Here is a 15,244-nt window from a genome sequence, read left to right on the forward strand (position 1 = left end):
CGGTGCTGTGGGATACACTCCCCGTCACGCTGGGTTTCCTGGCGCAGCTGTGGGCTGAGGGTCTGGCCCTGGGCATGAGTGTCTCCAGCCCGCAGGGGAGCCGGCTGCAAGCAGCGTGGTTTCTTTCTTCTTTGGCTCTCCCCTCTGCCCCCCTGGCCCTGAGGAAATCAGCAGCGGTCTATCCTCCACGCCAGACACCAAGAGGTTGGCACAGCCTGCTCCTGCCATGCTTCACTGCGTGGTTCTCTCCATTGTAACTGCAGCCGCTCCTGGGTTGCTTTTTTTTTTTAAAAAAGAACTAATCCTTCTCCAAATGCCAGCCCCCTGTTTCCCCACACTGCTGCGTGGCCGCGGGACTTTCAGCCAGCTTACTCACTCGTTTCAGAATGCAGACTCCTGGTTTCACCAAGTGCACGGTCCCTGTGGTTTTAGCAGACCTTGTCCAGCTGGTGTATTGCTGGAACTGGTGTTCTGGGTCACTTTCTTTTTTTTATCTAGTATTTTTCACAAAGGTGTTTTTTTGCCCTGTCTCACCTAGTCGCCACCTTAGGTTCTCCCCTTATGTAACATTTTATACCTAGATTTTTTATTCCCATTTTTTAAAAATGTTTTTATCCATACACCATACAGTCTATCCAAAGTGTACAATCAGTGGCTCTCAGTATAATCGCAGAGCTGTGCTTTCATGGCCACAATCAATTTTAGAACATTTTCATTGCTCCAAAAAGATAAACTCCATTCCCCTTATACCCTTCTATTATTAACACTTAGCTTTGGTGTGGTACCTTTGTTACAACTGATGGAAGAACATTAAGATATTATTTAACATGGTCCATAGTTTGCATTGGGTATATTTTTTCCCATATATCACCCCATTATCAACACCTTGTAGTTGTGACATAGTTCTGTTATAATTCATGAAAGAACATTGTTATATTTTCACTATTAACCATCTTCATCATCCAAAACAGGCTTCACTGTTATACAGTCCCTTGTTTCATTCTCTGGGTTTCCTTCTAGTGATGTACATGACCCTAAACCTCCCCTTTCAACTACAGTCACATGCAGGATTCATTGCTGTTATTTATACGCACAATAATGTGCTATCATCACCCATATTTCTAAATGTTTATGATCAGCCTTTTTAAAAAATTCTGTACAAATTAAACATTAGTTCCGCATTCTCTATCCTCATACTATATTTTTAAAGTGTCTGAGATTAAGGATAGAAATTAATAAGACAAATTACTTCACTTTCTATATTATGTATGATATGAAGCAATTTTTCAAAACAGTGAAACTAATAGGCATGATACACTTCAAAATCTAAATTCGGGTCATTCTAAATATTAATTAAGATATGCTTCCTTGGACTGCTGAATTAAGTTTTTCAGCTGTGTATTAAATTCTCTATGTTTCATATGAATAATTTACAAAATATTAAAGTATACATTTATTGATATCATATCATATGTACGTGTAGCACAGAAACACAGAATAGTAAAAGTTCTGTTCAAAATTGTCGAATGACTTAGTAACACTGCTATACTTAGATTTGAGAAGTTGTCACTATAAATCACATGCTCAAACTACTGGCCAAATGACCACTTACTTCCCTGAGTAAACACTAATCATGGAATTAAGTTTTTTTTTTAGATGAAAGTATAGACTTACAAGTAAGAGGTATATTCTTCTAGACAGTATAAATATCATGTAAATGCTATTGAAAATGGACACATTTTAAAATAACATTATTTTGGTTATTGAAGAGGTAATTATTAGTTAGCCTTGTACTGATACTTTCAAATTTAAAGTTTGTTTTAAAAATTATTTCATCTAAATCTTACTTTACCCAAAACTCATTTTTCCCAAAATAAAACATTGTATTCATTCAGTGTTTACAGATACAGTTGGTATTTGTAACACATTTTTTTTTCAACCAGGACCATTAGTTTGAAATAGGAAAACTTTTTGTTAGGAATTTGGTGTATTTTAGTATCAAAGAGAGTGAAAAATAGTTCTATTAATAAATTCATTTGTTTCTTGGATTTAGGTTGTTGCCATTTGAGATGTTTTTTCTTCCTTGTAGTATAAGCTATAGTTGGTTTCAGGAGCATAAGGTACTAATCACCACAACTTTTTAAAAGACCTTGTGTAATCACTGTTGTGTATTAGTCAATTTATGTATATATTCATAATTTTGGATATTGAGGACATTGTATTTTTACCTCCTCTACCCCTTCCTGCTGTTACCACCACCATGTCCAGTTGGATCAAAATCCTTATTTCCAATGAATATTTTAGGACACCTGTTGAGCTGTAGGTGAACTCAGTAAAAATGTATGTTGAAGTTGGAGTTGGGGAATACCAAGCAGCCATTTAATCCATCCTTTTGCTCTCTCTCTGTGGAGACTGTAGTTCAATTAAAGTCCATTCTCCAGAAAGCTCAGGTAAAAACAATGTAGTAGACAATCTTTATTGGTGAGGGCCACACTTAAACACCATAAAGCTACTGTTCTATTTTACATGTTTTATTATCTTAATTTGAGAAGTTTCTTGTGACATATCTGAAATGAGTCAGATTCATTAGAAGCATAAAAGCCATCAACTGATTTATAATAGAAGAGAATGCTGTGTAGCATGGCTCCATAGATCCAGTTCCTAAAGAATTTATTACAGAACTGACTTGCTGGAATTGAAGATAAATATGAAACTGAAGATGGAATTTACTCTGAACAACACCTAGAAAACTGTTGTCAAAATATAGAGGTTTTTCAAGTTTTTTTCAGACCTGATGGAAACAGACTATAAATAATCAAATATTATTGTATTAGAAGTTTAGCAAGCAACAAAACCATGCTCAATTTTCTTTCTTAAAATGATGGATAAAATAACACCCTTAATGCATCTGGGCTCCAGAAATGTTTACTTTTCTAACTATAGCAAGGAGTGTCTCCTCTTTTCTTTTTGTACATTTTTCTGTTAGAAGAGTTAAAACAAACTGTATTTTGGCTTATAACTCCAGTGTTAGAGTTTCAGAATATAAAATCCTTCTGTTTTGACATCTGTTATTGGTTTCTGTCCTCAGCCCAAGACAATCCTAATACATATTGCCCTTTAGTATCTCAGATATATACATTTTATGGAGAATTTGGAGACAGTTTGTATGTTGTCCAGGAAATAGTTGCAGTTAATTTGATCATAAATTACTATAGTCACTAGAGCATATGATAATCTGCCATTAATTTTCTAAGTGTTTCTGTCTCTTTCAGGAAAAATGTACTTTCTGAATTTTACTTTACTGTGCATAGACTATAGTAACTATATATGGCTAATTATAGCATGACAAAATATGTGGAAGAGGCCAGGACTTTGAAATAAACTCATCCACACAATCAGGACAGGCACTAAACAAAGGGACACCGAATGAACTGCAGCTGATAATTTGGGGAAATCTAGGCAGAGCATGATATCACAGAGAAATTACATCAATAGGTGGAAATTCAGGTAGGCAGTTATTTTCAGGGTGGATAATGTAAAGAAAAGCTCAGAGAGCCTTGTTAGTTATCAAAATCAGGAATGTAAGTGCAAACATGACAGCTAGTTTGGCTTGCGTTCAAGGATTGTATCCTCTGAGGGAAAAAAATACATTGATGAATAGACCATGACGTAGGGTACCAAAACAGGTTCTTGGACACAAGGCAGATTCCAGTTCCCAGAGGAAGGTTACAAGCTGGTAACCAGGCTTTAGAACAAGGCAGAAACTTGGTAATGAGAAATGAGGCCCAGATCATAGCTAGGTTAGGAGTAAACATGACTTGTTGCTAAGATCTGAGAATTGGGAAGAATTCCTTAAATTCCTACCTAAGTTTAGAATTAGTCTCAACTGTTAGGAAAGGGTTGACTCTTGAAATGTGGATCAAATTGTCTTAAGTGAGAAAAAAGTGTACAAAGACTGGAAAAGAACAGAAAAAACACTTCATACTCCAGCCTATTCTAAAAGTGATCTAATTTCATTTTAAAGTATTTAAAATACCAGGTGTGCTGGTTTGGAGCTGTTATGTACCCCAAAAAATGCCATGTTCTTTTAATCCATTCTTGTGGGGGCAGACCTAATTGTGGGGGGACCTTTTATTAGGTTGTTTCAATTGAGATATGACCCACCCCATTCAACGTAGGGCTTAATCCTTTGCTGGAGCCGTTTATGAGAGGATAAGAGAGCAGAGAGAGAGAGAGAAAGAGAGAGAGAGAGAGAGAGAGAGAGAGAGAGAGACACCCAAAAGCTTGGAGAGAAAAGCCCCTGGAGAAGCAAGGACCCACAGAAACTGAAAGAGCCAGAATCTGAAAGCCACCACTAAACCCTGGCCATGTGCCTTTGATATGACAGAGGAACCCCAGATGCCATCGGCCTTCCTTTAGAGAAGGTATTATCTTGCCAATGCCTTAACTGGGACATTTTCACGGCCCTAGAATTATAACTTGTAGCCTAATAAATCTCCATTGTTAAAAGCCAGTCCATTTCTGGTACATTGCATTCCAGCAGCTTAAGCAAACCAAAACACTAGGATTTCTTGGTACTATGTAGTCATGTGTAGGGTGCATAGAAGTAACTCCTAGGTTTTATTTTAGTTTCTCTTACCTATTTTCATTGATCTCTTTTCATTGCTTAGACTGGGAGAAAGTTGAATTTCTCTTATCATCAGTGATGTCTGTTTAGTGTATACGTTCTGTGGTTTTTTTTTTATCTCTACTATAGATAGATTGAATGTGTTGTTTATAAACCCTACTCTATATGTGCATAGTTAACTGTAGTCTTTAACAGAATTTAGCATTGATTTAATTTTTTAAATGGTTATTTTGATCCTCAAATTTTCCTAATTATTTTATATACATTGCTTTTCTATTTTCTTTGCAGAGCTAGGGAAAAAAATCTTTTACTAAGCTCTTAAGCAAGGAGTTTTCCACTGCGTCAAGATATTTGGATTTTCTACCAAGTATTGCCATCTATGAGTGATCTAAAATATTAATATATATACACATATATATATTCAGTCATAGCAAGTCTAGAATACTTCTTTTGGTCTTAATGTTTGATAACTACCATGTTTCACAATAGTATCACCCTTAGGCCCAGGCAAAAGAGACTCTTGCTCTGGGCTCTACACTTTAGTGGGCTTGCACATTACAAATAAATACTATAAATTTACTTAAAAATCCATGAGTGCACCTGTTACTCAGGATCCAGGACTTAGCATATTACAGGCATATCCACTCTTGTGAGTATGTTTATTATTTATTCATTCATTCATTCATTCATTTATTTATTGCTGTGTAAGTTTAAAATAACAGCCAATATTTCTCATAGTTTCTGTAGGCTGGGAATTTGGGATTTACTTGGTTGGGTGATTCTGGCTAAGGTTTTCCATGAGGGTACAGTCAAGATTTTGACCAGGACTGGTCATCTGAAGGCTTTACTGAGACCAGAGGATCTCTTTTTAAGGTACCAAGTTGGTGCTGGCTGTTGCTTGGAGGCCTCATTTCCTCTCCATGGGGTACTTGCCACAGGCCTGCTTGAGTGTCCTCATGATAGAGCTGTTGGCTTTTCCCAGAGTGAGTGTTCCAAGAACAAGGTGAAAGTTACAATGTCTTTTATGACCTTGTCTCAGAAGTCACACACTGTCACTTCTGTATTTTATTGGTCATATAGGCCAGCTATGATTCAACATGGGAGGGAACTACACAAAGGCATGAATATCAGGAGGCAAGGATCACTGGGACCATCTTTGAGACTGGCTACTACAATTTAATAATATTCAGGCTTCAGAGAAATTCTTTACACCTCTTGCCTGTATCCTCATGTATGAATGCCGGGAAGAGTTAGAGGTGGTACTGCTGTCAACTTTGAAGATAGAAACTGCTTAAGATTAGGTAGGGGAGGGATGGGAGATTTGAGCAGGTGGTGGAAGCACTTAGGTAAGAGGAAAAATAAATTAACTTATCTGATTCTTCTCTCAGCATGAATACAGTGGAATCTTGCAGGATGAAGTATTTTTTTCCTGGTCATGCAAAACTTCCGTTTTCTTTCTTCTCTTTGTGTTCTGATTTGAGGTTTCAGAAATAGTAGAATTAGTATGATGATATTTGCAACAGTTGCACCTGGAGACAGAAATGTTTTGCATTATTAAAAAATTCATATTCTTTAATTTATATTTACTTAGAAATAGAAAATTCATGAAACGTGATAAAAAATCTTTACATTGGCAACTAGATGGACCTGAAATGCTAAGATGATGAAATTTTTAAAATATAAATATCTAGTAAGATTAAATGAAATTAAAAAATAAATATAAAATTTTAAATTTATTTGTTTAATTTTGATATTCATGAATTGCAATTTGCAATAGAAAATATAGAGCAATAGAAAATTTTCAAAGAGGTCCTCTTCTTAAATTTTTGAAAAGTCAAAACAATGTCAGTAGACTTATATTTAGCATTACTCATAAACAGGACTTCATATATTTTCAGTTTAAAGAAGATTTGTTACTGATTTTATTTGTTTTCTTTTTCTATTGCTGCATAACAAATTACTCCAAACTTAGTGGCTTAAAACAACACCCATTTATTATCTCACGGCTTTCATGGATCAGGATTCCAGGTATTACTTAACTGGGTCCTCTCTGTTCAGGATCATAAGGCTGCAGTCAAACTGTCAGTCAAGCTGTTTTATCATCGGAAGGCTCAGCTCAGGAGGAATTTACTTCTAAGCTTATTCAGGTTGTTGGCAAAATTCATTTCCTTGAGGTTGAAGGACATCAGAGTCTGGCTTTTTGCTGGCTGACAGCTAGAGGCCACCCTTAGGTTCTAGATACTGTCTATAGTAACTAGAGGCCACCCACAGTTACTTGTCACATGGGCTTCTCCAATACAGCCACTTAACTTGATCAAGCTCACAAAGAAAGTCTCTAGCTCTACTTTGCCAAGACAGAGTCTTAAATAGTATAACATAATCACAGATATGGCATTCCATCACCATTTCTATGTTCTGTTTGTTAAAGGCAAGTCATAGATCCCACTCACACTCAAAGGGAGAGGATTACAACAAAAGTGTGACTAATAGAAAGTGGGAATCATTGGGGGTTACCTTACAGTCGACCCACCACACTGATCAAACAGTGGAAACAAGCAAGTAAATTGTTCATAACTTGAAGAGATCAAGTGAAATCTCTGAAACTTTATACTTTTCATAAAATAAAATTTTGTAACTGATCAAAACAATGAAAATGAAAAAGACTTATACACAACACAGATGCAGCAGCAAGACTCTGACATGCCCATTAGAAAACGAAGAAAATTAAACTCATAAAATGGGCAAATTTCTTAAGAAAGCTACTACTCTGGAGCTTTCCTATGTTTACTGGATGATAATCCTGTAAAATGACCATAATTCCCTCTGACAGCGTGAGGATATCTCTAGGAAAGCAGAGTTTGATTCAAATTAATGATCATTATTTTCCATTAGGTAAATATAACAGAAAATACAGTATTTCATTTACAACAAATTCTTTTCAAATGGAGAAAGAAACTGTAGAAATTGTCTTTTGTATTGTAAGTTCAAAAGTAAAGTATTTTGTCAATACTGTTCCATATGCACGACTAATTTTAAGATCATTTTTCGGTAATGAAGATATGTTACTGGAAACTTTAAGGTTCATGATTTTAAGAATACAGAACCTCACCTGCATTTAACAAGCACACATACAATTACTAGAACCAAAGCAACTGAATAAAGAGCAAAAAAAAAAATTGATGAAATGTTCAACAATATAAAACATTGGCATGATGTTCTTAAAAGAAAATGTTATATATATATGTAATCAAATATATTGATACATATATTGCCATTAACTCTACAATATTTCAGAAAATGAGAGAATATTTCTAGATTTAGTATAAATGATTTTGAAAATTGATGCTACCATGCCCAGTATGTAAGAAGGATAAAAAATAAAAAACAAATTAGACTAGGGAATTAAAAATGAAATGCTTAGTTTAATGGTTATTAAAGTGAGAGAAGAAATCAGATCTCCAGTTTTGCTATTATATTCTTACATGATTAAAAATATTTTTTAAAATAAGCAAAAAAATGGTTTTTCTAAATTGAAAAACCTGCATTTGAAATATACATCAAAAGTAACTTTTTAATGATTCTAATTTTTAGAGACTGTTTTCTGGCTATTATAGATCAAGAAATAGTCTCAACTGAAGAAAAATTTGAACAACTTGACCAGTATACTGCTAATTTTGGTATTCTCTGAAATACCAAATTGAAAAATTCCAAAGAAGTAGAACTGAAAAAATACTACATGGCTCTAGATATTACTTTAAGAGACAATGAAAATTATAAGTGTTAGAAATTTGTATGATGAAATTAAATTATTACCTTGTATCTCTGTCAAGGTAGATGGTTACATATTTTATTTAACAGTTCATCTTGATTTATCACTTTTAAATATTTATATATGTGGTATTTGGGCCTTTAATTATATTCTTGCCTAGGACTCTGCAAATGTTAGGGGTGAGCCTGAATGAAACTATTCTTACATATTCATATATAGTTCTCATTTTAAAAATGTTGTACATGTTATTAATCAATACAATTCTGTTTTTTTCTTGGACATGATTTAAATATATACAGATTTTAACTGGTTAAGCTATTAGATGGTCTGGAAGGTTTTTGTTCTGATTTTATTTTTTAGAAAAAAATGATATTATGGTAATGACATTTTTAAAGAGCTAGGAATTGCATCCTTCACTCATATAATAAGAAACTACAGTTTACTGCATTTTATATATAAAAATCCTATATAAAGTTTTGCTGAGTGTTTTGAATTCTATGCTGGCCAGTAAGGGGAAGTGAAAAGATAAATAAGACATTCTCCATCTTTAAGGAAAGAATACGCCATAGTTTTAAAAAAAAACTCCGAAGTTTTTTAGAGAGATGGATATTTGTGAAACAGGATTTTGGCTGAATAACTTTCATGTTTAGCTAGTACTGAGGCTATTAGGAATAATGTGGAATGAGTTGAGATCATTCTTCAGTTTATCTGGATTGTGATAAATTAATTTCTGAGATGTCTCCTAGTTTTTGTGTTAAAATCTTGCAGAAAGATTAAAAGGAGTTGCAATCAATCATCCTAGCAGAAGTTAGAGTGTGGATTTACCCTGTTTCCCTAATCTACTTTAAAAAAATTATTATTAACTGTTATACTCTTTTTTGAAATGAGGGAAAATTTCCCCAAAGTAAGTGTTCTTAAAAATTATAAAGGTAGAATTTAACTTTTATTTCTTTGTTTGATTTATTGGAATGGCTTATCACAAACCAGTATCATAAGCATGATGTCTTCTCAGAGTGAATCTAATATTTGTTGAATTTAATTAAATGAGGCTTCTGTCATCTTTAAGAATTTTCAGTCAGACTTACATAAGCCCATTTAATTTCAGTTCAATTTTCTTTTCTATAGACCTATAATCCCACCTGAAATTCTTAATAGAAGTCATTTTTGGAAATATTATTTCTACAGGTTACAAAATGTAGGACTTTAGCCTTATTTTATTCCCCCTCCACCCTTAGTTTGTGTGGATTTGGGTGCAAGCTGTTTATAGGAAAAGGTCTGGAAACTCCAGTTGCCCAGCACCTGGGACTTCTAGGCCTGTGGAAGTTGCAGTCCTCCTTGGTAGGAGGAGAAATCACCAGTTTTGAGGGAAGGTGAGCTGGAAAGCAGCTCCTCCCACTGTATGAGGAGGGGCGCCAATCAGTCCATATAGAACAATATCTAAGCAACCCTGAGTCCCCAGGAATGTTTTTAGACAACTTTTCTCCTTGTTTAGACAGATTGTTTCTTTTTCTTTTCTTTTCTTGTTTTAAGAGCAGTTTTATTAAGATATAATTCATATACCATAAAATTCACCCTTTTAAAGTATAATTCAGTGTTTTTAGTATTTTCAGAGTTATGCAGCCATCACCAATATCTAATTTTAGAATATGTTCATGACTTCCAAAAGAAGCTGTGTATTCGTTAGAGGTCACTCTCCATTTCTCTCCAACCTCTCCAGCCCTAGATAATCACTAATCTATTTTCTATCTCTATGGATTTGCCTATTCTAGACATTTCACATCATTGGAATCAGGTAGTATGTCCTCCATTCTTTATTATTTTACTGAGATTTCTGGAAAACCTTCTTAAGATCTATCTTAAAAAATCAATCATTTCTAATGGCTTAGATGTATTACAGTATTTTCCCTCTGTTTTTCCATTACCTGTGCATCATAAATACTTTCAAATACCCACATTAGGTCATACTGAATAGAATGATGTATTGTAGTTTTGTAAGCTTGTTGACAACAGAATTGACTTCCAAAGACAATGAAAGCAAAACTCCTGCCTTAACTTCAAGTGACTTTGAAGGGGGTATGGCTATAATATGTTTGACTACACACATGGTATTATTATTACTCTCTGATTACAAAATAAGAGGAATTGTTTCTAGTACAAGTTAACTATGTTTTAGAAACATCATACATTTTTTTTCCATTGTTAAACCTTCTTTTAGACTTAGCCCATTCACGTTTGTACTGGTAAACCAGGGATTTTTGGCAATCTGTTGAATGTAATAATTAACACTGGTTTGCCTAAATAAAGAGATTATAAGAATTGAATGATGTATTTTTATTTATGTTACTCTTACGAGTCTTTAAAAAATTATAATATTAAGTCTTATAAACCATTTTATAAACTAGCCTTTTAAAAAAGAGCTTAAAAGTTGATAAATTAGTTGGTAAATCTTTAGCAAAAAAAAAAAACTGTGGTATATAAAGTAAATGTAACTGAATAGTTACATTATTTTACAATGTAATTTATAATGAGAAAGTGTTTTACTTTAATATGAGTCATACTTTTACAATGTAGAATTCTCTAGGCATTTGGGAAGCATTATTTTCTGTGGTACCAAATTATACATTTACAATAGTTATGTACAATATGCCTTTCCCCAATAAAATTGTTCTTAAAGGCATTTTTTTTTTTTTACAAGTTCTATCTTGGAATGATGAGTTTAAGTATTTAGTGTAGCCTAGTGGTAAAGAAAATGGACTCTGGTGTCAGACTGCCTCCATTCAAATCTGAGTCCCACCAATCACTACTTGTCTGACCTTGTACAAATGACTTAACTCTTTGTGCTTTAATTCCAGCAACTACAAAGTGAGGGTAATATTAGTACCCCTCTGTACTAAAATAGAACTGTCATGAAGTTTAAATGAAGTGATGTATATAATAATGTATATATAGACCTTAGCATATGAAATTTTTTTATAAAACATAGAAATATTGTACTTGATGTTAATGAAGTACTATGTGAAAAAATTCAAGTTTTTGTCACATTACAATTTGGAGGTTAAGCTATAAATTTCCTATTACTACATTCCTTTTCAAGAAAGCACAACAAAAAAAATGAATTCTTTAAATATTTTGGCTTTAACAGCATTCCTCTTCTTTTTACTGTGCCAGGGTTTTCCAGGTGACCTTGGAGACAGAGGCCTGGCTGGTCCTGATGGCAGTCCTGTGAGTACATTGCGATGGTCCAGCCTTACATTCCAACATCACTCAGATTTTATAGCAACTGTGCTTGCCATCTGCATTACCATGTTTTGTGAATAAGCCCTACTAGCTGTACAGGGTTAGTACCACTGTGTACACGCCAAACTGTATTTTTCAACATGGGAAATAAGCCAAAAATATGTTGGCTAAACTTTTTTTTGAGAAACAATCATTAAAATTAATTACCTGTACTAATAAGCCTCACACAAAAATTGTACACTCAGTGATTGCTCTTTTGGACTAAGACATATCATGGATTCATCTCTTTTAAGTGTTTTATAAAGAAGCCATCTATTTTGGGATTGTTCAGATGTCTTTGTTCAGATTAGGGAAAGTGTTACCATTTTGCAATTAGTTTAGTAAGACTATCAAAGAATGATTTGATCTATGCCATACACACATTCTTTTCATTATATTTAAGGCAAATTAGAATCAACCACAAAAGTCCTTGTAGCCTAAATTAGGAACAATTTCTGTATTTAGACATGCAAATTACTAGCATTTCTGTTTAACAAAAAGCGTTTGAAAATAGTTTCCTTTTAATCTCTCTTTCTAAATTATAATTATATTAGCTAATTCAGTGAATTTAGCCATTGTTTATTATAAGGCATGGCAGATAAGAGTAGAACTGATTTCCAAAAAGTTTTTAAAATGTAGATGATGTTTACCATCCTTTTTTTATCCATGATTCTGGGGAGCTATCCACTTCAAGAATAGTAAAGCAGCATTATTTGGTTTTCTTTTTAATACCATTTATGGATTTGCATGCTTAGTTTGAGGCCATCTTACTAATTTTTTTGTCTGTACATGAAGTCTGTTAGGGTTGGACTCATATAATACTTAAGACTTTCTTTTTGAAATCTGATTTTAACTTGAAATATAATTTAATGCTTCCTGAAGAGGGTTTTGAGTATTAGAAAAGCAAGAGTGAACTGATTTTTTAGTTTATTGGCTTATAATTTCTATAGCCCACACTATGCCTTTCTTTCAAAATAGAATTTGCAGTGCCAAAAACAGAGGTGGGGAACTATTTTTGTACCTTTTACTATGTAAATAATGTAACAGGATCATTTATAATGACAATGGGTTCAAAAGACCCATCACAATTCAAATGGAAAAATTAATATGATAATTAAAAATCTTACATTTATATAAATAATTTAGAAATATCGGTAATTCTTACATTTGTATAGTGCATTAGGAAAATTTTCCAAACCTTTTATATATATGACATACTTTTTATTGTGATCTTTACAACAATGAGTACAAATATTATTATTACTATTTCACAAATGAGAAAACTAAAGTTGAGTGAACTGAATGTACTTCAAAAGAGTTGATAGTGTTTTTAACAGTCTGGAAATATTCTAAATCTATATACTGACCTCCTATCTTTTCATATAATATATAGACTAGTTATGTCTACGATGTTGATTACTAATGGGGTTTACTTCCTTTATTGGTTACATAGGAGGCATAGAGCTGTATATATCCTAGGCTAGATAATAGTCCTAGCATCCACAAGCATAAAGCCAAGGACGCTTTTGAAGAACATGAATCACTTCTCAAGGGGGTACATAAGAGTAAGGAAATTTCAAAAGTTAACTGTAGTAAAAAGTAAATTTTCTGAGACCTTTTGTATTCTCTTCAGAAAATACCCTTAGTAGTTGTGACTCTATAAACTAATCCAGGATTATATTTAACTAATTTTGCTCATTTATATTTTTATAGGGACTTGTAGGTAGCATTGGCCCACCAGGATTTCCGGGGCTTAGAGTGAGTATCACTAAATATCATCATTCTTATAAAATCTTTTATGTTTAGTGTAATTTATATTTAGCCAATTTGTTATTGAAACTTGAGAAAATGAGAATTTTTAATGTCATTGTTGGATATAAACCTTGCTTATCCATATATGCAAATTAGACCAGTATTATAGATCAATAAACAAATTATATTTTACCATAAGCTAAAATAACAATATATTTGTGTAGATTTATATACATTCACTTATGCCTGTCTCATGTAATAATTCTTAATCAGGATCTTGCTTCCTCTAAAGTATGAGACACAGAATAGCCACCTCTTTCCTTTGAAATAGTCTTTCATGCTACCTGCTGGAGAGACAGATGGATCTCAACAAAAACATGTGGAAACTGTAAATTTTTGTTTATGGAATAAAACTGAATAAATGGTTAGGAATGCCATTGTAAACAAATGTAGGATCTGAACTTCAGCAATGTCATTAAACAGTTTATTACCCAATTTATTTATTTTACTGAAAGTACAAGTGACGATATTATTTGTCCACTTAATCAAATTTTATACAGTGAATTCAGCTATGGGTTTCTTTGGAATTTCTGATACAGGCAAAGGACAATTTAATAAAAGCAAATTTGTGGAGGCCGAAACAATGTAGTTCAGTTATGTAGCTTTGTGATGATTGAGTGTAAATTTGAGATTATTCATTGAAGCTAACAGGCTGCTACTTCTGATATATCTTCATAAATATATCTCTCTCAGCCAAACTTATGGTTCTTGACAGGGATATGAATTGCAGATATTTTGTATAAATTTACAGCCATGTGATTTAACATTCAGCTGAGGTAAATGCAGAATCAGAATACTTTCATGAAATGTAAGGGGCTTAATAAGAATAGAATCTTAATAGTAAACTACCTATACCCATACAAAAGTGGGATGTGACCATAGGCAGTGGTAAGATTTTTAAAGAAAATCAATTTAGAGTTTGCTCTATACAGATGAAGTAGATAATTAAGATTCCAGAATTTATATCATCAATTATAACCTCAATATTTCTAGTCTAAACTTGAAATTCAGGTCTTCTGACTCCAGATTCAGTGTTCTTTCCCCTAGTGTTAACTGCCCCAAGGCACAAAGTAATAACTTGATCAAATAAATAAGGCAGGAGCTCAGTTATTGAAACTGGAGTAAAACTAAAGTCACCATTTTGGGATGACAAAAGTATGGGATTTAGGGTTAGAGAAACTGAGTGAGTTCAAACTTTTAACTTTTCTCTTAAATAATAATAATAATATCAGTAGTAGTTGTAGTAATGAAAATAATAGCAGCTCAGATTTGTTTTGTGTATTCTATGTGGTAGTCATAAGTGTTATTTAATTCTCAGAACCGCTCAGGACCGCTTAGCTTAAAAGTGCTTGAGCCCCAAATTGAAGGTAATCTAAATCTGAAGTCCAAAATTCTACCAATTGTGTATACCACCTCCTTAAAACTTACAATACCTTAAAATACATAATGCCTATCTCTTCTAAGCTTTTTTTTTAGGATTTTATGAGAAATTCTATGTGAGGGAGGAAGGACCAGTTTTTTCCTCAGAAGCTAGAATAGGGTTTGAACCTATGTATAGTTAGCAGTCAGTGGCCTTATCAATAAAGAAAGAAACAAAGTAGGGGAAGGGAGTTGAGCTCCCCAAATTCTCTCAATACACACTTCATTTCACCTATCAACATGGATTTGGTTAGCTCCAAAGCTTCTTCTATTATTCTTAAGATTAATACCAGGTTCTTAACATGGTCTAAGATAAGTAGCATGTTTTGATTCTTACCTGC

General features: G+C 33.4%; 1 protein-coding gene across 1 annotated transcript in view; it reads left to right on the forward strand.

Annotated features, from left to right (window-relative positions):
* The window catches only part of COL24A1 (collagen type XXIV alpha 1 chain), a 466,350-nt gene that overhangs the window by 102,604 nt on the left and 348,502 nt on the right, over window positions 1-15,244 (forward strand). Inside the window, 2 exon segments of the mRNA XM_037826738.1 lie at window positions 11,565-11,618; window positions 13,386-13,430. Of these exon segments, the coding sequence (XP_037682666.1) occupies window positions 11,565-11,618; window positions 13,386-13,430 (99 nt within the window).

The sequence above is a fragment of the Choloepus didactylus genome, chromosome 2, assembly GCF_015220235.1.
Source record: "Choloepus didactylus isolate mChoDid1 chromosome 2, mChoDid1.pri, whole genome shotgun sequence".
Lineage (NCBI taxonomy): Eukaryota > Metazoa > Chordata > Mammalia > Pilosa > Megalonychidae > Choloepus > Choloepus didactylus.